General features: G+C 30.2%; 2 protein-coding genes across 3 annotated transcripts in view; both read left to right on the plus strand.

Annotated features, from left to right (window-relative positions):
- The window catches only part of LOC127283561 (uncharacterized), a 145,912-nt gene that overhangs the window by 67,956 nt on the left and 50,058 nt on the right, over nt 1-27,898 (plus strand). The window lies entirely within an intron of this gene.
- LOC127283591 (uncharacterized) lies at nt 3,416-6,471 on the plus strand. The gene is made up of 6 exons (XM_051308566.1): nt 3,416-3,576; nt 3,766-3,953; nt 4,171-4,389; nt 4,475-4,741; nt 5,288-5,497; nt 5,671-6,471. Exons 1-6 carry the CDS (start codon nt 3,432-3,434, stop codon nt 5,992-5,994), a joined length of 1,353 nt encoding a protein of 450 aa, XP_051164523.1. The 5' UTR covers nt 3,416-3,431; the 3' UTR covers nt 5,995-6,471.

Raw genomic sequence — 27,898 nt, forward strand, 5'->3', positions numbered from 1 at the left:
AGAAATATAATGAAATTCGGGTAACAATACTGAATAAAGTCATCGACTTTTTAGTATCTTTAATCGATTTTTTTTGTGCCTCAAAGTCGATCCGAGCCTGTGTTTGCAAGGCTTGTTCAATTATTTTCACATTAAAGAGATTTTTCATTTTTATTTATTATCATTTGCATTGCAATTTGTCGTTTTAAAGTTATATTTCAATTCTCTGTCTCTGGTAACAGTGTCTTGAAGAAGTGAACTAGATTAAAAGGTTTCATACATTTATATTTTTTGAAAGCGACATAATTTGTTAAGTTTAAAAGTATGTGTTTATAAATACTAAAGGGACATCGAAATTTACGTTGTAGATGAATTTAAATTTTTTTTGAGGCTATTTAAAAAAAATAATTGTGAAAGTTTACACTTTTTAAAATATAAATAATTCATTGCTTAGAACTGTAAAAAATATAGAATAAATTGTCAAAGAGATTTGAACCTAATGTTCAAATTTTCTTTCTCTTCAAAAATAAGAATTGAAACAAAAAAAATATGAACAAATGAAGTGCTTTTCTAAATTTTCTTAATAATTAATTATATTAAATATGTCATAATTTCAAAAAATAAATCAGCACTCCTAAAATAATGTAAACTTTTATGAACTAAAATTTCGCTATTATTTTTTTTAATTGTTTTTGAGTCTTTGAGACCAGAAATGTATTGTGTAATCTCCTAATTATTTTTAATGACTGGTAAATTGAAAATTTTAAATTGGCAAAGGATAACTTTAAGAAAAATATGAATGAAAATTTATGGCGTTTTGAAGGTCTGTCCATGTTAACGTTCTTTTACTGACCACCTCAAGTTGTAAGGACGATGGACAATTTTTTCTATAACTTCGATTCAGACGAGGATTCTGAAGAAGAATTGGAGGAAGTTGACGTAGATTTCGAAGACAACGTTTTGAAGAGAGCCATTGGCACGTTTATATTACGACTAAGGGCGTCATCCAATTTGAGGCAACCAAATATTGACCAGATTTTACTCAATTTACGAGAAGTAGTTTCTACTTATGTAAGAACTACTTTACATCACGTTGAAGAAGTTTTGGAGCAGAATGGTATTGAGTTACGAGAATTTGTTAATATCCAGGAAGAACTCAATTTAATTAACTGTACTCAAAATTTGGATACGAAGCATAAGCAGGATAAATATTTCGAACATGCATTCTCAATGATAAAGCCTCAAAGGTATGAATTGGGCAGGAGGTTTATCAGACATGGAACCGGCACCTGTGGGAATGACCGTCCTACAAAATTACATAAGGACGAAATGATGATTGTTCCAATTGCCGACGTTCTTAAACAATGGATAAGACATCCTGAGTTTAGAGATGTCCTTCAGCAGCATATTCCTCGAGATAACTTATTGTCATCTGACGAAGATGGTCTTATCTTTTTCCAAAATGCCTTCTTTGCTTAATATAGGGATGCATTTAGAATTATTCTTGGATTTGACGAAGTCCAGATGTGCAACCCAATTGGTTCTAAAGCTGGTCCTAAACACAACTTAGGAATGATATATTGGACTTTGGGAAATATACATCCAATGTACAGATCCAATTTAAAATTTATGAATCTGGCTGGAATTGTTAAAAGCGAAGACATCCAAAGGTACGGCATGGATGCCATTCTTGCACCAATTGTTGAAAATATTCAAGGTTTGGCAAATGGTATTGAGATTGAAAATGGGGATATAATTCGTGCAAACCTATTTGCAATCTGTGCAGATAATCTTGGTCAGCATAAGATATCAGGATTTAAAGAAGGTTTTACTGCGCAACATCCTTGTATTTCCTGCGAAGCTAATTTACATGATGTACGAACATTAACAACCGAGAATGTTAATTTAATTAGAACTCCAGAAAGTTATTTACGTCAAGTTTATGAAATTGAACACGCTGTTGGCGCAGAAAAGATAAGACTTTCGAAACTTTACGGCATTAATCGAGATACAATCTTAAACCAAATTGAAAACTTTAGTCCTGTTGTTAATATTCCTCCAGATGTTATGCACACTATTTTAGAAGGTGTTTTTCATAGAACAATTCAGCTTTATTTGCGAAAAATGTGCCTTATAGATCAAAGAATTACACTTGATGAATTAAACGATAAACTGCAGAATTTTGATTACGGCTATACTGAATTGTTGTGCAAACCGTCTGTAATTAAAGTGCAGCATTTAACAAACAATTTCCACCAATCTGCATCACAAACATGGCTTTTAGCAGTAATATTACCACTTATTTTGAGAAGTATAGTAGACGAAGATTGTGAGTATACTCACAATTTCTCAAAATTATTAGAAGTCTCGTCTATTGTAATGGGGCATTCGATTAATAGAGGAATGATCGACTACTTAGCTATGTGTATAGCAGAATACCTTACCGATTTTAAAAGGTTGTACTCCGACGAAAATATGAACGTTGCGGAAAATATGGAAAATATGAACGTTGCGGAAAATATGGAAAATGAGGTTATGCATATTGACGGTGATATTGCGATTGAAAATATTGGCAACGAAAATGATTCTGGTGATGAAAATGAGCCTTTCCAAAATGAAGAAGGAAAAAAATTCACACCAAAACAGCATTATATGACTCATTTTCCTCGCGATTATGTAAAATTTGGTTCACTAGTTCAATTTTGGTGCATGAAAGTAGAAGCCAAACATGCTTTATTGAAGAACAAAGCAAAATGTGTTCACAATGCAAAAAATCTTGCTTTCACATTAGCGAATTGGCATCAAGTGAACCAAACTTTCCAAATGACGCATACATTACTGAAAGAGGTTGTGACTGGACCAAGAAAAGTAAGATTGACCGAGACCTTACCATTTCAACATTTATATCCAGATAACCCAACACTAACATTGGTTTCATGGGTTAGATATAATGGAACAAAATATACCGCCAGGAAGTGTTACATTCCAGTAGGGTACAACGATCAAAATTTCTTGCCACTATTTGCTGAATTATTCAATATTGTTATTGAAGATAATTTGCCAGTTTTTATATGCCGATTTGTCGAAACAGTCGAACATAATGTTCGACTAATGGCTTATAGAGTGGTAACTGAAGAAAACAATTATGTTAAATTCACGTTTAGAGACCTCATTTCACCCAATGTGTATCACAGTCACATTTCCGAAGAAGACATTTTTTTAATTGTAAAGCAGAATTTTTGTGATTTACATTAAATTACTGCGTCTTAATATTTTTTAAATTAAAAAGGTTCGTAAATTTGTGTTATTTTGAAAAAAGTTTTATTTTGTAAGAAAAATTGTTGTGGTCTTAAATAAAAACTTCATTTTCTTTCACATAATATTTATATTAAACTACATTCGATATTTTACATATTTTTACAGATTTTACATATTTTACAGATTTTCAAACAATGAGTGTGTGTGGAAGAGATTTCCGAAATACATTAAGAGGTGCTTGTGTTGAACATTCAGACTGCCTGGAATATGAATGGCTTCCAGACATTGGCTATAACTGCATATATTGTGGATGTTTGCCTGTACATCATAAACGAATAGGTATCAAGATTATATAAATTATATTTTATTATTAATTATATTAATAATAAAACAATATAAAGTAATATACAAAAAGCATCATCGTGTGAAAAGTAATTTACTGATGATTGGCAACATTTGTTTGTGAATTGGAATATTTGAAATATTACAATATAGGTATTACAATGTTTTCACATTTCTCTATTGCAGATGAAAATAACTCAGCAGTAATCGTTGATCGAGACAATGTAAGCAGGAGTGAACCAGAAATTGCTGGTCCTTCAAATGAAGTAGAACTTCCTCCTCCTAATAATTCACCTAGTACATTAAGTGGAGTTGAAAGAAACAATAATTTCTCTCCACCTCGAAATCACACTTGCATTCAGTGTCAGCAGCAGGTAAATATCATCCTCCAATATATAAGAATATTTAATAAAACTTATTTATTTGGATATTAAAACGTCCCGAGACTAAATTAAAATTCACTATAAATTCTCCCCTAATAATTTTCGTGCCTCTTTGTCTATTAAATAACATTTTTCAAACCTTCTTTGATTTTCTATAAAACATTTTGATGTTCCTACAAATCTAAAATAAAAAATATTTAATCCACAGGTTACTCTTGAATTTTTAATTCCGGACATATTTCGCCCAAACTTAATGAAATCTATTAATTCGGGTCTGATTGACTACAAAGAGCAATCCGAAATCATAAGGACCGTCGCTTCAAATATGATACAACACGAGAAAACAAATAAGGACCAAGTAACTGAAGTTGCTGTCGCACTAGTTCAAAAAATTCCTTCATTAAAGGGTGTCTTCGGCATAGAATATGTAAGAATATATTTCTATACATTATATTATGTATTTACAGTGTCTTTGTCTAACAACAAACAAGATTAATAAACATTACTTGTAGATGGGAGTAGAAAAATCATTAAAAGACTGCATTAAAAGACAGAAATCGAAGAAAAAGAAGAATTCGAATTCACAAAATTCTGATTTAGACTGGCAAAAAGAGCAGAGAGAGATAATGGAAAGAGAAGTTAGAAAGGGGAAGGATAGGAGTAAGGACATCCTTAGAAGAACACTCCAACAAACTAGGGAATGTCGTTCTAAGGAGAATAAAAAATTAACTGCAGGAGAAATGCTGCAAAAATATCCAGCATTCAAAGTACCAGAAATGGTAAGATAAACTTTACACGGAGAAAAATATAGAGTAACTTTTACTACTTTCATAGTAAAACCTAAGCTGTCAAGAATTTCTGCGCATTTCTGTCAATTTTTAATACTTTCCGAGTAAATTTTACTCCATTCGAAGCACATTTTTGTAAAAAATTAGTAACATTTACTTCAAACATATAAAAAATTTACTTCGAAAATACTGCCGTCCAAAGTAAAAAGATACATAAGCGACATTGTCAATTAGGTTCTTTTTCTTATGCTTATACAATAGAAATTATGAATTAAGCGACAATGTCGCTTATGTATCTTTTTACTTTGGACGGCAGAATAGTACAAGTTGACAGAAATGCACAGAAGTTACTGACAGTTTAGGTTTTACTATAAAAGTACTAAAAGTTACTTTTTCTTTCTTTCCGTGTATCAAACCGTTAAGGTGGCAGGGTCATTGGAAATACAAATTTATAAACAAAATTTTCTGACAGAATTTTTTTTTCATTTTAATTAATATTTTAAGATAATATTTGACTCTAGATATTCTTTTTTTCAGATCATTTGGGAATTTTCAGATAGTTATAATCTTCCTTTATCTGCTTTACGGAAAAATTGGATAGAAGCTCTTCCTAAAATTTTAACTCTTCTGCCATCTACATCTAGAATAGATGTTAATGGTCAAACTGTCCACGTTTTGCTTACTCTGCCAAAATTATTTCCCATAAGAAATAAGGAAAATCGGAAGGACTTGCTAATAATTCATAAAGTAAACATTTGAAAAATATTTTTAGAATGTAGTTATCTGTAATCAATTTATTTAAATTAAAGTTAATAATTTATAGAAGTAAGAACATAGTAAAATATTAAAAAATGAAATAGAAATAATATATCCAAAGCAAAAAATTGATAAAAAATTTTAACAATTTGATTCTATTACAGCCTGGAACTTCACTGGATAATCTTACTCCTCAGAAAAATGAACCACCTTTTTTAAGTGCAGTCGGGAATGCTGATGACGATAAGCTTAAATTATTTGGCTATGTTGATGGGATTGCTATGTTCAATAATGAACCAATGGAAGCTTTAATTGAAATGATGGCAATTTATTGGGTATTCAATATTCAATTTCATTCAACGCAGAAGCACCCACTGTTGTTTATATCTGCGTGCTTATTTAGGAAAGATTCGAGTAGACTATTGGGGCAAACTTTGGCAAAAGCTTTATCAGTTACAAAGCTTCTGTCTACTGCGAGAATTTCATAGTCGCCTATAAATTTTAAATCGGAACCTTTACTTTTCGTTTCATCGTCATTTCGTATTGAATTCTGTTAATATATTTATGTTGTGTAATTTTCCTGACGGTTACTGATCTCGATTTTATAAGACTGATTATTTTTATTTTATTTTATAATATTGTATAAAACTTTGTTTTTATACAATTTCTTAATCGAATTAATGGACTACATTCGTTAAAGTCAAACATTACCTCAATTTACGCCTAATGTACAACATCCTGGTTTCGTTGATACTTTATTAATTTAGCACCGAAAACTGTTAATTTTTTAATTGAATTTCAACACCACTAACGTTGCTGTTCAATTATTACTTTCATATAAAAATAGGATTTTATTATTTCAATATACTGCGATAATTTTAAAGTAGAGAAATTGTAACTCTTAAAACAAAATAAGTACTTTTTATTTTATTCTTTTGAACATAAGTTCTCCCACCGCTCTTGTTGTTAACAATTTAAAAAGAATAATATATACTTCAGTGTTTAAAACAATTTATAAAATGATTTCGATTTGTAAATATTTATTACTGATTTCATTATTACTAAAAGAAAAATCATTCTTTATAAATAAAAATAAATGGTTATATCGCTATGACTCCATAATACTACCCAATGGGTAGTATTATAATAAAACAAAATATATTTTTCCTTATGTGATTTTAATATTTCCTTGACTTTTTATATTTCCGTTAATTTTAATGAAAAGAATAGAATATGTTCTTTTAGCATAGAATATGTTTATCTTGCATATAATAATATTTCTTCAGCTTATAAATTAATTTTTTCAAAGTACTATTATTTACTATCTTAAAGTATTATAGCTTCTTAAAAATGTTTGAAAAAATTATTTTCGACATTACTTGATATAATTGTAGATAAAGAAACACATTTAAACTATTATAAATTTGATTTAAGAAAAAAAATTGCTTAGCGCCCTAATTAACCTTTACAGGACCTTTACTGATGTTTGCATTTTCCAAATTTTTTGTGTAAGAATTGTAATTTTCGCACAAAAAAATGTTAATTTGTGGGAAAAATTGCCGGCCCTCTAAAGGTTAAAACATTCCCCTTGAATGCATGTGCTTTAGTTACAATGAGTAACATAACCTCTGAATATACGTTATTTTCAATACGGTAATTGACGAGGTTGATTTTTATAAAGTATTCATCAATATAAATAATAAATTTACTTCTTTCATTATAATTTGTCGAATTTTCCGTTATGTATAATATTTATTAATAATAATTTCATTAATCAATTTGAATTTTTTGAAGTGTAATTCTTTTTTGTTACAAAACATTGCGGTAAATGTAAAAAAATAATTCAGCTTATTTAAGTAAATTGAATAAATAAAAAAATAAAACTTATAATATTTTGTCAACATTAAATACTTTTTAAGACCAGTATAAATATTTAGTAATTTTCAAATAAATAATATATTAATTATTATTTAATGAAATTAATTACATCTTTGATTTTTCAAAATTTGGCGCTATAATTTAAGATGGCAGTACTGCTACAGCTATTATATTAATACCGCCTTTTGGAATAATTTTCATCCTGCATTGAAAAGGATATTGATACCACATTTGTGTGCTAAAATAGACTCCAGCAGTATTATAATCGATCAGATTTCAAAAAGTACTCATTTTAAAACGTGAATATTTTTTACAGTGAAGACAGGTCGAATCGAAGAAAAAAGAACAATATATATATATATATATATATGAAGGTGTATCAGAAGGAGAAAAGAAATCTTTTTAACGTTCCTGCCTCAAAGCTATTTTAATATATCGTATAAATATACAATAATTCCCACGTCTTACGATTTGTAAAACGGTGAAAATTTATGACCCTTAAATTTGTCAGTTATAACCGCAGTGTTGATCCAATACTAAACGATGTTATTATACACGATCGAATTTTTATTTATTTCCAATCTCTTATATCAATTAAAAAAAAAAAAGAAGAACAGAAAAATCTTATCGAAAATTATTTTAACATTAATATTATTTCATGAAAAATGATAAAGATTTTCTTCTTTGCAGAATATTTCATAATTTATTAAATTTGCCTTTTCTTTTTAACAATTATTTACAACTACACTGGAAAAAATTTATTTGATTCAAATAATTGGTTACTTGGACTATTATCAAATAAATATTTACTTAAACCAAATAATTTTTATTTTAATTAAATCAACTGTATTTGAACCAATAATTTTTCTATTGAAAGCAAATACTATTTACTCTCTAAATCTGAATTAGTAAAAAAGTTTACTATTTTGAATTAGTGACTCACTTTTTGCTTCTCAATTAGTAAAATTTTACTAATTATTAGTAACTTTTACTAACAATTAGTAAAATTTAACTAATTCTAAAGCAAAAAGTGAGTCACTAATTTAAATTAGTAAACATTTTTACTAATTCAGATTTAGAGAGTAATTGAGTAAAATAATATAATTATTTGTAATAAATAATAATAGTCAAGTAACCGATTATTTGAATCAAATAAATTTTTTTCAGTGTAGAGAATATTTTTCTATTGAATTAAATATATGTAATTTATTAGAATTAAATAAAAAATATATTTAATTTTAAAATTCTAATAAATGGAAAATTCTTGAGAATATATATACCTATATATTTAAAAAAATATTTTTAATTATATATTTCTCTTAAAAATAACAAAATTTGAATAAAATTTATTTAGCTCTAAACAAATACATTTTTTCTCTGTATTGGGATACTAAAAAAAATCAAATACATAATACAAAAGTAAAGAAATCATTTTTTGTGAGAATTTTTAAAACTGCATATTTCAATAATTTCCATATATATAATAGCAGCTTTTTAAACCAATTTTTATATATCGGGAACGATTATTCTTAACTTCAATTAAGAAGGATTCAAAACGGAAAAGAAAATATAATTGACGTAATACTTTAATAAGACGGTACATTACAGTCATTACATTAACGAAGTAACAAACCGAGAACAGCTGCAACTATTTGAAAAAAAAATCGAATTTTTAAAATTACGTTTTTTTTGTATTATAAGGAATATAATAATTTTACATAATATAACAAAAAAGGAATATCATCTTTAAAAAGTATATATAATGTAGTAATAATTTCATTATATTAGACATACGTAAAAATTGTTCTTTTTTTTACAAGAGTTACAATGATCATTATTTATGTGTTGAACATTTTTTTTTTCAATATTACTATATTATTACAAATTTTTTTTTTCTTGTCGGAAGGAGACGATTGAGATCTCAGATTTTCTCATAGCGTAACGCGCGGACCCAATGGAACGAAGTGAAAAGTTAATTAAGTTTAATCGCCTGCATTCAAAATCTACTGTATTCTTATACAGTGGCATCTATATATATATATGTATGGCATTAAACCAATAAAGTGTGACTGATTTATGACGTTACGCCTTTGATCATAATAATAATAATAATAATAATAATAATAATAATACACAATTGATTAAAGATGTTGCACTTTGTGTCGATACTTCTTCCCAGGTAAGAAGCTGTGAATTTATAAGAAAAAAATTTAAATTATCACATTTTCTCTATGAAATTTAGAGGTGCATCCATCCACCTGTCATATACTCCAAATAATTAATTTTAATGGAATCTTATTTCTTATTTTCAAATTAATATCTATGGGAATTTTATTTAAAGTGTAAATATTGAAGTTTAAAGTTAATTAATTTGAATTATTTAAAAAAAATATTTAATATTTTAATGATGAAGATTTTAATTGTAACTAAACTTGAATATGGGGCATTCTATGGGAAATTTTCATTCAAAATTTTTTTTTGTCTGAAACATTTTTTTCGAAATCTATATGAAAAATAAGGAAATACGTATTTTTTTATATTATTATTTGATGAAAATAAAGGAAGTTATGATTTTTTGAAATTTAACGTTAACGAAGAAAGTGTGTTTTTGGAACATTTTTTAATCTATTGTTCTAATAAATTAAAAATTATGCTATATATGAAATTTGTTCATTTTTTCTCAAATTTTTCAAATATGTGCTAAAGAATAACGTACCTATAACAGAAACAACAAAAAAGTTGAAATTAAACTTATAAAGTAAGTTTTCTCAAAAGAGACACTTTCGATTTAAAATTTTTTTTTTTTGCATTACAATCTCTGATAACTGAAAAAAATTTTCCCTTATCTGCGAAAGTGGTACTTTTAGGTTTTAAATTACTATTTACAATTTTTAAGCTTGACGCAATAATTTTTAGTATGTTTTTATGAAAATTAAAAATAAACAAATGAATTTTAATGGAAAAAGGTTATATTTGTAGAAAAAATGCTTAAATTCTGTGAGCCGTACTAAAAAAATTATAAATAGTAATTTAAAAACTAAAAATACCACTTTCGCAGATAGGGGAAAAAATTCTTCAATCATCAGAGATTGTAATGCAAAAAAAAAAAAAATTAAAAATCGAAAGTGTCTCTTTTGAGAAAACTCACTTTATAAGTTTAATTTCAACTTTTTTGTTGTTTCTGTTATAGGTACGTTATTTTTTAGCACATATTTGAAAAATTTGAGAAAAAATGAACAAATTTCATATATAGCATAATTTTTAATTTCTTAGTACAATAGATTAAAAAATGTTCCAAAAACACACTTTCTTCGTTGACATTAAATTTCAAAAAATCATAACTTCCTTCATTTTCATCAAATAAAAAAATAAAAAAATACGTATTTCCTTATTTTTCATATAGATTTCGAAAAAAAATGTTTCGGACAAAAAAAAATTTTCAATGCAAATTTCCCATAGAATGCCCCATATACTCTTTAAGGAGGTTCTATGGATAATTGAATGAACAAACAGATTTTGATAAAACTTGGTGTAGTACTAGAAAATGCTTCTAAAATTTTGTAGTTACATTTTTAAGACCTGTAGGTTCTTCAGAAAAAAGTTATAATCGTTTTATTTTTTCACTGTTTAACATTGATTCTTATAAGAATTCATTACTTTGTCACATATATTTTTGTACTACAAATTATTAAACAAAGAGATATTGATTAAATTTTGTATAGTTAAAGACAGATATGTAATGAACCGATATTCTATTTAAAAAAGAACAATAGGTACCTGTGAGAGTTCAAATTAATTAATTTATAAATTTTTTTTTCATTTTTTGTAATACAGCGAGCAAAACTTATGCAACGTCTGGCAACACGGTATTGCACGCGTCAAAGTTTTGAGGTTAGAATATACTCAAGCGCATGTTATTTAAAAAAAACCATATAATACTTGAAATAATTAAAGTATATAAATAAGATAAATTATGTATAAATATAATATTATATTTAATTATTAATTTATTATATTATATTAATACTTAATTAATATTACAATTTTGTAATCCTATAATAATAATAATAATAATAATAATAATAAAATAATAATAATTATAATAATAATTATAATAATAATAATAATATAAGCAGTGTTGCCAGACTTTCTAATTTACAAAGTGAATCAAATCAGAAAAAAATGGTTATTGTTTTGACTAGTTTAGTCAAACAATAGAACTTCCTTAAATTAGAATTAGTGAAAAGTGAGCTACTAACTTACATTAGTAAGAATTTTTACTAATTTTTAGTAAAATATTACTATTTGATTTAGTAGTTAAAAATTTTTTTTTTCTAAAGTTTTAGTAAAATGTGATTAAAAATTAGTGAAAATTCTTACTAATTTAAATTAGTAGCTCACTTTTCACTAATTCAGATTTAGAAAGTAGTACAATATAATTTTTTTTTTTTTGGGTAAAATGTATAACACAAAGGCTGGGAAAGAATTATTGACAATTGCGCTAAAACTTTAAAAAAACACCAAGTCCTTTTTCTTGCATCAATAAAAATTTCTGATTAAAAATTTTCACTTGGACAAATATTGTTCCGCACTGAAAAAACAAATCTTTGGTATCAAGAGTACATTTACGACTTCGAAGCCCACCAAGTAGTCAATTAACAAGTCATAAAATGTTTCATGAAAAAAATAAATATGCTCCTAATTCTATTTCTTTGAAAACTACTGGTTCAATGTTTATATATATATACCTAAATATAATATTTTTAGATAAGAATATATTCTAATTTTAAGAATATTGAATTTAAGTATAAAATATTCTAAAATAGGTCTCAAGTGTATAATGTTCTAAATTTTGAATGTTATTTTTCCAATGACATGTACAAAAGAATTTTTCTGTGGTAGCGAATTTTTTAAAATTTTCTCATTTTAGCATTAGCAAAAATTTTAGTTGCTGCAGAAATTTTTTTTTTAGCGAACATTCGTTACCCATTTGTAGGTAATTCATTCTTTTCAGTGTATATATTTTATTTTTCATATATTTTAAAACATGACGAATGTTCTAGTGCAGGTACTTTAGATACATTTCCTATACACAGCATCGATCTTTGTACTTTGTCAATGTTTCTCCTCTTTCTATTTTATGTCAAGAACAGATGGCCAATTCAACGCCTTCTATGCAATTCATTGTCCAGTCGATCAAAATGTTTTATGGGCACATGATTTCTTCAATTTACTATATATATATATATATATATATATATATATATATATACAAGCGACTGTTTGAAGTAAACAGTTCTTTCAGAAATTAGTTCAAAATCACATTCAAATAAATCTTGAACTTGTTCTTATGTTCATTCCCTAAGATTGTCTCAAATAAAAATAGAAAATTACTGTTCAGATTTTTACACAATTTTTTTCTTCTTCTTCTTCATATAATAAAAATAATAATAATAATAATAATAATAATAATAATAATAATAATAATAATAATGTCCAAAAAATTAAAAGTTGACGAATTAAAATTTTCTAGAAAATATCAATAATTCCTTATACCATTTTTCAGTTCTCTACAAAATTTGGTAGTTAAGTTATATTTTACTTTTAAAATATTTCACGATAAAAAATACCGACAACCATGTAGAATTACAACAAACACATGACCTTAAAAAATCCGAAATTTTTTTCATTTTTCTTTTATTATAAAAATAATCCATTAAAAAGAGGATAATTATTCATCTTATCTATTTGTTTCGCTTTATTTTTTTTTAGCACTTCGCCTTAATCACTGTTACTCTTCTTTAATGTCTCATAGCTTTATGACATGAATTTTTTTTCTCGTCCCTTCTCATCACGTATACTATCTTGTTTGTCCTTCTTTTCCGGCAAGGTTTTTGCATGAACCATTTACGTAAATCTGCACAAGGTGTATATATATATATATACATTCAATAATTATGAAGCAAGTGTCTACCTCCCAAGAAAGTGCATCTCGAGCTTCAACTCCCGCCAGGCACCTGTTGTAATATACGTGTATGTGTAAATAAGAAACGGTATTTTATATGTATAGAGATATGGTCCAAAGCTGCTGGATTAAGAATCAACTGTTACTTCCTTCGCTTCATTTTTTACGAAATTATACCTACACTTATTTCCGAATTTCTTTTTTTTCAATAAAGACAGCGACCAATATAATTCGAATATGTTTATATATTATAAAATGGAATGCTGCACAAAAAAAGAATTTAAAAAATAAAAAAAAAATAAAGAGAATTCTTAAGCTAATAATCCTAATAGGATGATTTCACTTAAATTGAGAAATTATCATAAATATCGTCGGAAATTTTATAAGATCCGATTTTCATATCAAAAGTATTAATTTCATATTTAAGAAAATAATAAATTATTTAAATTCTATTATAAGTGAGGAAAAAAAATTTTGTTTTTATTGAAAAATTAATTTAACAAATAATATACGAAGCATTGCAAGTGAGATTTTAGTTAGAATTTTTTTTCGAAATCTTTATGAAAAATAAGAAAATGTTTTTTCCTTTTTTTTAATTTGATAATAATTATGAAAGTTATGATTTTTTTTAATTTAAGGCATAAAAAAATTCTTAATTTAAATACAGATATCGGTTCTTTAATAATAAAAGAAACACATTATTTATTTAGTAAAATGTACATTAAATTTTTTTCTATTAAATTTAATAATTACTAAGAGGTATAAAAATGTAATAAAATTAAAATTAAACATTAGATATATTTTCGAAAACAGAAAACAAATAAAATATATAAACAATAGTAACAATAATTTTTGACGCACAGCATCAGTTGAAATTTCACCGGTCTTTCCCCTTACTTCATTTAAAATCAGTAGATTTCTTCTCATAGATTTTTTTTCTCCCTCTTTCTGTCACACTTTAATTTTCCATTCCATATTCCACTCAAAATGTAACATTACATAAAATAAGTCAACATTATTTATAGTCATTTAGAGTCAATATAATTATATTTAACAAAGTATCTGTACAAACAGTTGTTACATGACATAATTGACAATATTATTAATATTTAATTTATATATAACACAAAAAGGTTCTCTTGAAGCATCCTTCATGTCAAAAACGTTTTTCATAAAATCCAAAATATTTTAAACAAACTAGCAGCTAGAAGCGTAATTTTTTTTTCATCATGGTCAGACAGGTTTGAAGAGTTGAACATTGTGGTTGTGCACAATGAAGTTAATAAGTGTATATTTTGTCAGTTGCTTTCTTTGGACGAAAATCCTAGGAATATCTTCAACAAATAATTATTATGATGGATTGATGAAACACTTAAACGAAGAGAAACCTCGTCAGGTAGTGTTTATTCTTGAAAATGAACTGGACATTGATGATCCAGTGATGAATTCTCTTATGAGAGCAGTTAACATGAATTTTCCATCTTTGATTATGACCTATGATATAATAAATCGTAAAAGTCGATACGAATTTGACAAATATTATTATAAATTAGGAGTTTCAACACTGTTTGTTCTACACAATAAAACTAACAAATGTGAGGATATTCTTAAAAAGTTTTTTTGGGGTTCTCATCCAAGAATTTTAATTATAAATTCTTTTCTTTCAAGTCAAAATGAACTAAAAGATACCTTACAGTTGCAATGGAAAAAAAAACATTTAGATATTTCTGTATTGTCGCACAATCAACAATGGAAAGTTGTGCTTAACGAAAGTCATAAACAGAAGGAACCTTTTATAAGTCAAATAAATATTTGTAAAAAAGGAAAAGTTTTTTTTGAGAATTTGTCATCAGAAAGCCAGTGGTTTCAAAATGAAGTTTCAAGTTTAAAAAATTCAAACTTGTAACGATGTAAATCGTTACTTATATTGGTTGGTATCTGTCAGCGTTTTCGCCCCTCTTGATCTATCAGCTGTTTAGTTTTTCGTGTCAACGTGCCACGAACATGTGTTCTGGCAGTTTTTCTGCGTGAGGATGTGCGCATGTTTGTGCCGCCTAAAGGCCCGATTGTCAGCGTCGTTATCTAGGTTTTCCGGGGAGCTGCCGCCAAATCGTCCAGGGAGAAGGATGGAGCGATAGGGGTGACGAGGAAAAGGGATAGCGCGCCCCTCTTAACAGATTAGGAGATCTAGGGGAAGTCGGCGTCAATAGTCAGTCGATTTTGGATCGTATTGAAAGGAAGACCCTTTCGCCGGACTCATAATTTATAATCGCGTTATACACTTGATTATTCAATAAATAGTTGTATGTGTGAAATAAATCTTTATTCGTTGTTAACTAAATGTGTGTTATTTGTCGTTATAATATTTTGGATTTATCAGCGTCAGTCAACGTCGTCTTAGTGTCGGCATTTCGACATTGGTGAGTTCTTTTATGGTTCATCTTGTTCTGGGATCATCAATGCACCGATGGTTCGACTTGGTTGGAATCTCCCTTTGGTATTTTTCAGAGGAATTTAAGATAAGTATTTAGCGTTCGATTAATGTGGACGGTGCAAGCGGGTTTCCCATAACGCGCGAAAGTCTACCATTATAATTGGCATCCCTTGTGGGGAGGCTTTTGACCAAGCATAAAAAACAAGATCATTTTTGCGTTGTGTTTTGTCATCGAGGAGAAAATTCCTGTTTTGTCAGCGTGTGTGACGGTTAAAAATTTCGCGCGGTCGTGTGCCGGTAATGGTGTCGCGAGGCATAATTTCAGTGTACATTGATTATTGGAAATAATCAATCAATTTCTCGAACTAAAAAAAAAGGAAGTAAAAATTAACTGTAATATTTAATATAATTTTCATATTGTTCGTGGAGCATCAGTGAATTTTTTTTATGTGTGCCGGTGAATTTCGGCGTCCTTTTAAAAGTTAATTCTCAACATGTGCTCGGATATGACGTCATGCGTATGACGTTGCGCGAACAGTAGTCAGCTGGGAGTTTAAAGTCAGCGTGAAAGAAAAAGATTTTTAAATATTGTCTGTCAGTTAATTTTCTATTTTCGAGGGTAAATTTATTGAGTATTGAAAGTGCTCGAGAATATAATTTGAAATAAATGTCAAGTTGCGAATTTTTTTTTATGAGTTTTCTATCGTTGAATTGAATTTGGATTTATTTTATTATTTATTATTTTACCGAGTGTGATTAGAGCGAGTATTAGAATTTATAACCTCGACTTATAACACACTCTGTCAGTGAAATGAATTGAGTAGTGTAGCGCCATATATGAGTTCTTAGAATTCTCAGCGTTTTCCTTTTGAACTACGTGAAGATCCTTTTCAGAGTAAATCGGCCAGTGTGTTTAAATTTTTTCTATTATTTCAGTGAGTGTGAACCGGGATTTTAAGAAAGAATTTATCAGCGTCAAATTAATTTTTTTTTCTCGTTCGCGAATTTACAAACCTTGTCAGGTGACAAGTGAGATTATTCTCAATTCTCGAAGAGATTATTTATTGAGAGAGTTTCATTTTTGAGAAAAGTGAAATTAAGCGATTATAATTGCCGCGTGATTTAGTGTGAGTCAGCGTTCGGTGAATTAATTCGTTTTTTTTTAGGTGTTAATTTTTCTTTCTTTCTCTAATAAAAAAAAAAAAAAAGAAAATTATTTATTTAATTTTTTTTTATTAATTTGACACTTGTTCGCGACGGACAAAACTTTTTTTTGTGTCGTGAACGTTTGGAAAGTGTTTTATTGGACGTGATTTAGTGTTGCGGGTGCAATATTTATCAGAGACTATTCTTTTTTTTATATACGAAAAAGCGTGTTTCTTGTTAGCGTCCAATTTCATTTGGAATAAATTAATGAATTAATTATTCATTCATTTTATTTTGGAATTTTATTTTGGGGACTGAATAGAGAATTTTTTTTTATCAATGAAAAATCTTTTCTCTCTTACTCTTATTATATTTTGTATATTCGGTAAATCGGTACGAGGAAATCAGCGTAATTCAGTGACAACTCAATTGTTTTTAGAAAACGGAAAGAGTTGTATGAGTGCCGCGATTTAGTACCAGGGAATTTTTTTTTTATTAAGAGTGTTTTCTGTTTTTGTCAGCGTTAGTATTTGATCGGGTAAAGTGGATAATTTTCCGGAATTAGTTTCGTTATCGCGAAGAGTGAAAAATTTGCTTTTATCGACAATGGAGGTTTATCAGCGTCACTTCGCGAAACTTTTGGAAAATCCGAATATCAGCGCAAATTGGCAATCGATAACGCGTATGCCTATCAGTGACGTCGTGAGAGAACTGATGAGTCATAATGTGAGCAAATTAGGTACGGTGCAGGTATTGCGCGAGCGTTTATTGCGTGTCCGGGCAAGACTAGTTTATGGCGAAATAGTTTTTGTTCCGTGGATTAAAAAATTTGATGCTAGCGATTCGGATGAAGTTTTTCTGGTGGAGGCTATGCCGGATCTAAATAGATTACCGGTACCGGAAGTGGATTTGACAACCGATCAAATTGACGCGAATGACGAAGTGGAGGTGAATCAAGGCGATGACGTGGCGAGCTGCGTGGATTATAACACCGGGTTAGATCAGCAGAAACTAACGACTAGTGAGTCAGCGGGTATGACTCCAGCCATAATATCAGCGGCTAATACGGCTGTTAGCAGTGCGGTGTCTAATGTAACGACAGTAGCGCCGACGGTGACAAGTGGAACGTCCGGGACGTCTCCAACAGTAACTTGGGCATTACCGAGCTCTGGTGTGACTACGCCTAGTTTTGTACCACCTATAGGGAGGTTTAGTCAATTCGACACTCGAATGTGCTATCTCCCCCATAACGGTACGGTGTTTACCCATAATACTAATACCGAGGTTAATTGGGCGCCGCGGCCTCCCGAACAAAATAGTCAGCGTCAGGGACAAGCGTTACGGAACTCAGCGTCGGCTCCGCCTATGCAAGGTACCGATAGTAACCTAGGTTCAGGTACGGTACCTAAAGTTTCACAACCACAAAACTCATTCAGCGAACCTCCCTTAAGTTTCCCAGATCAGTGTCATGATCGCGTGTCCGGTCTGGTCAACGATATTAAAAAGGTTTTAGACCCGCCTGAGAGAAAAGAGTGGGTAAAGAGGGGTAGAAGGGAGGAAGCTAAGTCTTATGGTGGGGGCCATGTCGGAAATACAGAGGCAAATTTTAATTCTCGGGAAAATAGCGGTAATTCAATGCGAGGCCATTATGACTCACTTTTGAACTTGTCTTCGGATGAGTCAGGATCGGAAGACGAATATGGCCCAGACCAGGCCCAATATGGACAAGGACCGGGTACGCGTGAAATCTCAGGTGCGCGCGCAGCGAAGCTTTTAAAGAGCTGGAATTTGAAATTTTCAGCGTCGGATAAAGAAGATCCGGGCGAATTTTTAATTCGCGTGCAGGACTGTAGAGAATGTTATCAAATTTGCGACCAAGAGTTATTAGCGGCAATCCCTAGCGTTTTATTAAATTCGGCGAGTCGTTGGTATCATGTCACCAGAAGAGAAATTAGATCGTGGCGAGTTTTCAAAAAGTTATTCTTAAGAGAATTCAGCGGTGCTATCGACGAAGAGGATTTGTGGGAAGAATTAAAAGCGCGCACTCAGGCTAAAGGAGAGCGAATTTCTTCTTATTTAACCAGTCTTCGTTTAATTTCGCAACAATTTAAGCGTCCGATTTCAGCGTCTAAAATGTTGAAGATCGTGTTTCGAGGGTTGACACCGGAGTACCGCCGATTCGTAGCAACTTATGATAACATTTCGCTTAGCGAATTGGAAAAAATTTTGCATCGCTACGAACGTGTTCGTGACATAGATAAGCATTATGCCCCACCTCCACCTAAAGATAAAATGAGAGTACCTTCAGCAGCTCCTTCTGGAGCAAATAAGGCGCATAAAATAGACGCGTTATTAGATACGTCAGCGTCTGAGTCCGAAGAGGAAAGTAGTACTCTCAAACCCCCCAAGAAGAAAAAGAGTAAGAAGCAGTCACCAAAGAGAATGAGATCGAGTAATAATGTTAGCGAACCTGTGGTTGAAGCGTTTATGACAGATGAGACGCCATCTAGAGGAACAAATTTGGTACAGCCTAAATCTGTTCAATCAGCGCAAGGTGTTCCCAATAGTGGACCGCCTCGACCCCAGGTTGGCCATAATTTTGGGCAGAAGCGTGGCCCTCAGTGGGGACCTAAAACTGATACTGGTCAATCAGCGTCAGGTCAGCGTCCGTACTTTGCCCCCTGTAGTGTGTGTCAGGTGGTCGGCCACCGAGCTTCAGCGTGTCCGATGAGGGTGTGTTTTGCGTGCAATCAGGCAGGTCATTTTGCAGCGCAATGTCCAAATAAGGGACAGCCCCAACAAAGTGTTGACAGTTGTCAAGTATGTGGTACCCGTGGGACAGTGTTTTCACAATGTCCGAACTGTGCCGCGTTCAGACAGTGGGTGGAAAACTGTCAAGGGGGGGGACCCAACGACCCTCCCCCCCCGTTAGCGAATCAGCCTCGTTAGTCAGCGCTCCATTCGTTAAAAATGATTGTTTTCTGCGGGTGAAATTAATGGAGTATTCAGAACCAAGTAACGATTCGGGAAGTAGTCAAGGTAATGTTCAGGGGTCTGAACAGTGTGTAATTAGCGCCGATTTTGCGACTAGTCAGGACGTGTGTCGTGGACAACGTCCAGAGTTACTAGTGAACGATGTTCAGGGGTCTGAACACAATGTTCGAAACAGCAAAAGTGCGACTAATGAGGACATCTGTAGGGTACAGAGTCCTCAACTGCTGGTGAATCATGTTCACAGGTGTGAACAGAGAATTCCCAGCAATATTATTGCGACTAGTGAGGACGCGTGCCGCGGACAACGTCCAGAAACACTAGTGAACGATGTTCAGAGGTCTGAACACAATGTTCTAAACAGCAATAATATTCCGACTAGGGAGGCCGTGTGTTGTGAACAACGTCCAGAAACTAGTCCCAACAAGTCTCAGAGGTCTGAGCAAAGTTTGTGTAGAGAGTGTATTAGAGATGTTGGCGAATTAGCGGGTGATTTAATCAGCGTCTTGAAGATTCCGGATGAATTAGAGAGTCCAAGTGTTAGTGGAGCTCCAAGTGTTGATCGAGAATCAGCACGTGTAGTCCAGGAGGGGGTAGGAACTGCAGATGGTGCAGTTGAATCCCCAATCATCGACGAGACGGATTTCGGGAGTATCAGCGACAACAGACGTTTCTTTAAAGTATTTTTAGCGGATCAACCGTATTTAGCGTTGTTTGATCCGGGAGCGACAGTGTCAGTTGTAGGTCCCAAACTCGCGCAAAAATTCAAGGATCGTTTAGTAGGCATGAAGTCAGCAATATATAGTGCTATAGGCGGATCCACCAAGTCTCTTGGAAAGTTGAAGTTATGGTTGACTGTTGATGGTTGCACCAACTCTTTTGAGTTGATAGCCATCGACTCTTTGTCCCATGATTTGTTGCTTGGTAATGATTTTTGTAAAGAAATGGACATTGAGGTCCAATTAGGTAAAGGTTTATGGAGAGTCAGTGGCCGCGAATGGTATAAATTCGCGGAGAATAGAAATGAGCGTCTGGACGGCACAATTAACGCAGAGTGTGCGGGTATTTGTGATTCGACGTCTGATCAGCGTCAATAAGTCCAGAGGTTAGTAGACGAATTAGTTTTATCCCAAACGGTTGAGCACGGGATGACAACTCATACTGAGTATCATATCAGCGTTTTGGACTCGACGCCGATGAAACATTGGCCTCGGAGCATGTCAGCGATGATGTTACATCAGTTGATTAAAAAAATTAACGCGCTTTATTGTTCTAATACGGTAGATCATATAAAGCGTTTGGATGCGTTGCGCGTTTTAGAAGTAAAATTTATTGAACCTTCATCACTGTCGGTTTACGACTTAAAGTCCAATAATATTCGTCGCACCGTTAATGCGCTCTTATTCGACTTAAAGCGTTTCATTCCTCCTCGTCTTGGGTTGTCATAATCAATGTCAGCGTCCAGAGAGAGTGAGTCTCTGCTGGAGGACCTTCGGTTCCTAGAGAACCAATAAGCCAGTTGGCCAGAGGAATTGGCCCAAGTACCGCGAGCCCAATTTTCGGAGGAGCGACAAATGAATTTTTCTTTACAATATTAGATGAATTTCTCTGTAAAGTAATATTTTCGGAATTCAGCGTTTCGTTTTCGTTTTGGGTTTTATCGGCGATAATAGCAGGCTATTATCGGCCTAGGGAAGGGGTTTGTAACGATGTAAATCGTTACTTATATTGGTTGGTATCTGTCAGCGTTTTCGCCCCTCTTGATCTATCAGCTGTTTAGTTTTTCGTGTCAACGTGCCACGAACATGTGTTCTGGCAGTTTTTCTGCGTGAGGATGTGCGCATGTTTGTGCCGCCTAAAGGCCCGATTGTCAGCGTCGTTATCTAGGTTTTCCGGGGAGCTGCCGCCAAATCGTCCAGGGAGAAGGATGGAGCGATAGGGGTGACGAGGAAAAGGGATAGCGCGCCCCTCTTAACAGATTAGGAGATCTAGGGGAAGTCGGCGTCAATAGTCAGTCGATTTTGGATCGTATTGAAAGGAAGACCCTTTCGCCGGACTCATAATTTATAATCGCGTTATACACTTGATTATTCAATAAATAGTTGTATGTGTGAAATAAATCTTTATTCGTTGTTAACTAAATGTGTGTTATTTGTCGTTATAATATTTTGGATTTATCAGCGTCAGTCAACGTCGTCTTAGTGTCGGCATTTCGACATTGGTGAGTTCTTTTATGGTTCATCTTGTTCTGGGATCATCAATGCACCGATGGTTCGACTTGGTTGGAATCTCCCTTTGGTATTTTTCAGAGGAATTTAAGATAAGTATTTAGCGTTCGATTAATGTGGACGGTGCAAGCGGGTTTCCCATAACGCGCGAAAGTCTACCATTATAAACTTAAAAGATATTTATGTACATCCTTCTTATTTACTTCATTACATAAACGGCTATGATATTTTTAGATTACGTATAACCATTTTAGGATTTAACAATTACAAATTTATTATTCCAAAGGAGTTAAAACGCTCTAATGATATGATTCTGTCTGATGAATTTTTGTACTTGCTCTTGGGTACAATTGGTATGATTAGCATTATCCGATTAACAGCTTTTTGTATGAGATTCGAGAGGAGTACATGGCAAATATTAAACGTCAGTCAAATTATAATTGGAATGCCTACTTCCCATGAACCGAAAAAATTTTTGGAAAGAATAGTTTTTGGTTCACTATTAATAACATGCATCGTCTACTCTGGTTATTTTTATTCAGTTATTTTGGACATCACTTGGCCACTAAAATCCGAAATAACCACTCTCGAAGAACTTGCTAATTCATCATTAAAAATTATAGGCAAATACAAAAATAATTATCCCTTAGGATTAATAAGCCATGATAATCCTATTATTGAAAAAATTTACAAAAAAATGTCATATTCGAGCTATATATTAGTAGAAAACTACAATGATTATTGTATAAGAAAGTTGGCTAAATATCAAAACATATCTTGTCTTATATTGAATGCTGAAAACGTTGTTAATGAGTACTATATTAAAGAAGGGGTAAATGTTAAAGTATTGGACGAAATTGTTTATCAAGATATCAATGCCTTCACTATTTGAGGTCTCATAATTATGGTCACTCTAATAAATTTATTCGATATGCTGTTGAATTTGGGCTGCTTCAATATCTTTATCCGTCTAAAGTACAGAACACAAAAATTTTGCACCCAGACCATATTGAGAAGGAAAAACTGTTCTTCGTATTATTTCGTGTATTAGCTATTGGATATTCTCTCTCTTTGATTTCATTTCTGATTGAAATTTTAAAACCAATATTTGGACGCAGAATGTATACTCTTTACACGAGATTTAGATTTGCAAATTAGAAAGACATAAATATTCTGAGGCAAAAATAATAATTCTTCAACTGGGGTAAGAATAGTTTACTTTTTTATATATATTTATTCTGAAAAGAATAATTATCAATAATCTTTAAGATCATAATATGAAAATTACAAAAGATAAATAAACTTAAACATAAGATAATAATTTAGCACCATAATACCACTAAAATGTTATCTTAATTTTTCTTTTCAGTTTATATTATATAAAAATCTTATATTACCTAAAAATTACAGATTTTTCCTTTAAAATTCAAATTCGTAGCGGAAAATGGTTTCAATTAAATGAAAGTGAGTTCATAATAATCATTGTCTTCAAAAATTGTCTGCAACTATAGTTACTTATTTATTTTTACATAGTATCCCAATGGGCACAACAATCACTTAAATCATTAATGCACCGGGTCAGTTATTGTAAAGTGTTAAAAAAAACATTATTCTTTGTACTTTGGGAAAAATTTGAGGAGTCAGAAAGAAAAATTTCTGACTTTACAATTTTAGGACCTCGATTACTGTGTAATGGAAAAATAAAACTCTTTCTATTGTATTACAAATTTAATAAAATAATTTATATTAATGAAATAAGTGAAATTATAATAAATTTATATGTAACTTAAAAGAGAGAGAGAAATTGTTATTATTATTATTATTATTATTATTATTATTATTATTATTATTAATAATAAATATAATTGTTATTATAATAATAAATTCAATTCAAAATATTGGAGATATTTACATTAAAAAAAAATACTGTGAAAAATTATCTTCAATCTAAAATAATTGCCGAAATTATACAAGCAATTATTGATAGTTAATTAACAAAATTCATTTATAATAATCATTATTTCAGACACATTTTTATCACAACAACAGCTATATAATTAAATAATTTATCAATTATACATCAACTAATGGGAAATATTTCTTGCATATAAACATATAAAATTATCGAAAGTAAAATTAGCATATTCATGGAATTAAATCAATGAGAATGAAAGAATGAGAGAGGGAGAGAATTCGATGAATTTCTCCATTGATAAATAAAAATTCTATAAGGAGACAATTTTGATATCATTTAATTAACAAAATAAGCTGAGATTTCTTCGTTTTAAAATTCGATTAAAAATAAAAAAGTAAAAGGATTTAGAGTCATTAAATGCACTTTTGAGAGCTGTTTGATAATTATACATATTATCTGTCCTGAAATTATCACTTCAACATATTCCAAATTTTGGTTTAATCTTTTAATATACCCGAATTATTTAAGAATGGTGGTGACCATACATAACCTCAAATTAAGAACTGATTTTTAACTATGTTTTTAACGCGAACTAAAAAATGTAATAAAAAATAATTTCAATAAATTATGGAATATATAAGTATATATATATATATTGTTCGTAAAAACAGAAAATATATGGTTGTAAAAAAATTTGTATTTGACGACACTTGATGTTAAAATCATATATGCTACAACCACATGTTTCACGAAGGTGGTTTAGTGAAAAACACTTGATAGTGCAATTATATATGTTATCTGACATACTCTTCTCAAATAAAACATAATGACTTGAATATGCGGACATAAGCACATGTCACATATGACCGACCATCATAACGAGAGTACGTATTCATATTTTATTATATTTACGCTTCAAAAAAGTCGCTTGTTATAAAATGGAAATACATAATCCGAGCAAGAAATAAATTTCCATTTTTTTCACTTGTAATATTTTTTCTTTTGTATAATTATATATGTGACACTCCACATCGAGAGAAGGGACCTTATAACTCAAAGAAAAAATTTATGTTATGTTTAGTTAGGGACCGTCCATAAACTACGTTACCACTTTTTCATTCTTTTTAGACACCCCCCCCCTCGTTAGCATTGCGTTAAATGCATTTTTTTTTAGAATTTTTGACCCCCTCCCCTCCCCTAAAATAGGTAACGTAGTTTATGGACGGCCCCGCATTATAGTTCTACCTTGATGAAAAGTTTCTTTATTTTAAATAGATAAAATCGAATTTAATTTTTATTGAAGTTTTTAAATAATAATTTAAATGTTACTTAAATATAAATGTTTTGTACTAATAGTTGATTCTCTGTGAGTATTTTCAATTCAAAAATCATAAAGATAAACTAAATTTTTTTTTACTTAAGATCCGTTTTCTCGTGGAACGTTATAGGATGGAGTTATACATGTTGATGTAAATGCAGAATGCAAAACCGAAAATAATGAGAGTGAAAAGGATAGTGATATATGACTGTCCTTTTCACTATCATTATTTTCGGTTTTGCATTCTGCATTTGCATCAACATGTAAATCCAACCTTACATATTGTATAATTATTTAATGTTTCTTTACAACATAGAAAATTTTGATATCAGTGGCGTAGCCAGGGAGGGGGTATTTTGAGGGTTTAAACCCCCTCTAAAATGTTGACATAGTTATATGCCTTTTTAAATTAAGTTTAAGATTTTTATTAATGTTTGAGCTTTCACAAAAACTCTCCCTAAATTTATTTCTGGCTACGCCCCTGTTTGATATGTTTAATTTTCACTATTATATTTTTGAACCAAATTCAAACGTCCAAAAGTGTTACAATAAAAAGTTTTATTTTCAAAAAATCCTTTTCTTATTAATTTACGTCAACGAAGTTCATAACGTTTATGATCAACGATTAAAAATTAAAAGTATTTCTCAAGCATAAAATAATAGAATTTCAAACAGAAATTCATAATTTATATAGAAAAATATTTTTTCTTCTATAAATTGTTGATCATAAACGTAGTATGTAAATTTCACCGACGTTATTACCTATTTTTGATAAAAGAAAAAAATTAATTCATTTGAATTGAATTTCAAATTGAATTTTAAAAAAATATCTAAATAAGGTGTCGTTTGTATATTTTTATTTTTAGAATATTTTTTCAACGTTTTCTTTTTCGATCTAGAGTTGCCATTTAAAATTGAGAGGATTTGAAGCATATTATTATAGCAATTAAATATGTATATGTATGCAATATAATATATATATATAAACAAGAATAAAAGTGACTAATTAAATTAATTAGTACATATAATAAGTTAAACAAGCATAGACTATTTCTTTACTATGTTAATGGGTTTCATACATTTATTTTGATGTGAGAAAGAATTTCTAATTCACTGAAATATCTCGTTAGAATTTTTTAGTTCATATTCACGTTAACGAACCGAAAAGCTGTAAATGAGTGAATCAATATGCTAATATTTTTCTCTCTCTATATTATATATAAAAGAGAAATGATGAGTTTCTAACAGAAATGCAAGTTGCAAGCAAACATTTTTAGAAACAAATAAAAATTGTGCGTATTAGTAAAATTTTTCAGTTATTTTTTTTCCTATTGCCAGATTATATGAATCAATATGAATTTTCGTCTCGAAAATAATTTATTATGTTTATTTGATCAAAAAATTATTTTAAAAAATGCATCTTTCTCGCTCTCTTAATTTGAATCAGTGAAATTTCACTGGTGAAATAGCTAGAAGTCGGTTACTGAATCATTTAGTGAAATTTTCACTGAAAATCAGTCATATATCACTGATTTCCAGTGAAAATTTCACTAAATGAATCAGTCAATCTGTATTATCGGTAATGGGTAAAACAGATTGACTGATTCATTTAGTGAAATTTTCACTGGAAATCAGTGATATATGACTGATTTTCAGTGAAAATTTCACTAAATGATTCAGTAACCGACTTCTAGCTATTTCACCAGTGAAATTTCACTGATTCAAATTAAGAGAGCGAGATAAATTTTTTATAATTTTTCGTCTTAAACAATAATTTTTTTTCTAATCGTTGCTCATAAACATTGTATACTTCAGAATTTTTTTTTTTTTAATTTTCGAGAAATTTAAAATATGTTTAAAATTATTATTAAATGATGATAAATATTTATTTATTTATTTAACATTGCATACGGGCTTACAAAAGAAAAACGCCCTTTTATTAAAACTAAATTAAATCTAAATAACTAATCTAACCTTGTGTTATCACTATATTTTTATCAAAATTCTTTAGATAATTATGCGCAAAAATCTAAATTTCGAATGATATAAATATTAATATTATGACTATTGTTTTTTGTTTTGCAACCTTCATTATAATTAAATGCCGCAGTTCGTTGAGTAGAAATTCATGAAAAAGGAAAAATATTGTCTCTGTGAGACCGTTATACTCTTCAATGACCATATTCCCGATAACACCGATATCATTTTATATAAAAGGATCATGGACCCTTGTTTTCTTGTTAACTACTTCTTTCTTTTTTTTTCTTGATCATGTAAATTTTATCTCGAAATTATTAACTCTTACTAAGAAAAAGAATTCTAATTGTATTGACACCTGCACTCAAACGTAAAATTATCCCAAAGATTTTTTTATTTTTTTTCTTTTAGTTCGAACTAAAAAACGAAACGAATAAAAAGTCTTGAGGATAAGAGGCTTTAAATAAGAAGAATTAAAAAAAAATTTAACCAAAAAAATTTTCTTTCACTGTATAGTTAATTTTTTTTAGTTAGTATTTT

The sequence above is a fragment of the Leptopilina boulardi genome, unplaced genomic scaffold (assembly GCF_019393585.1).
Source record: "Leptopilina boulardi isolate dan_hultmark-lab unplaced genomic scaffold, ZJU_Lbou_2.1 LbouV2_310, whole genome shotgun sequence".
Taxonomy (NCBI): domain Eukaryota; kingdom Metazoa; phylum Arthropoda; class Insecta; order Hymenoptera; family Figitidae; genus Leptopilina; species Leptopilina boulardi.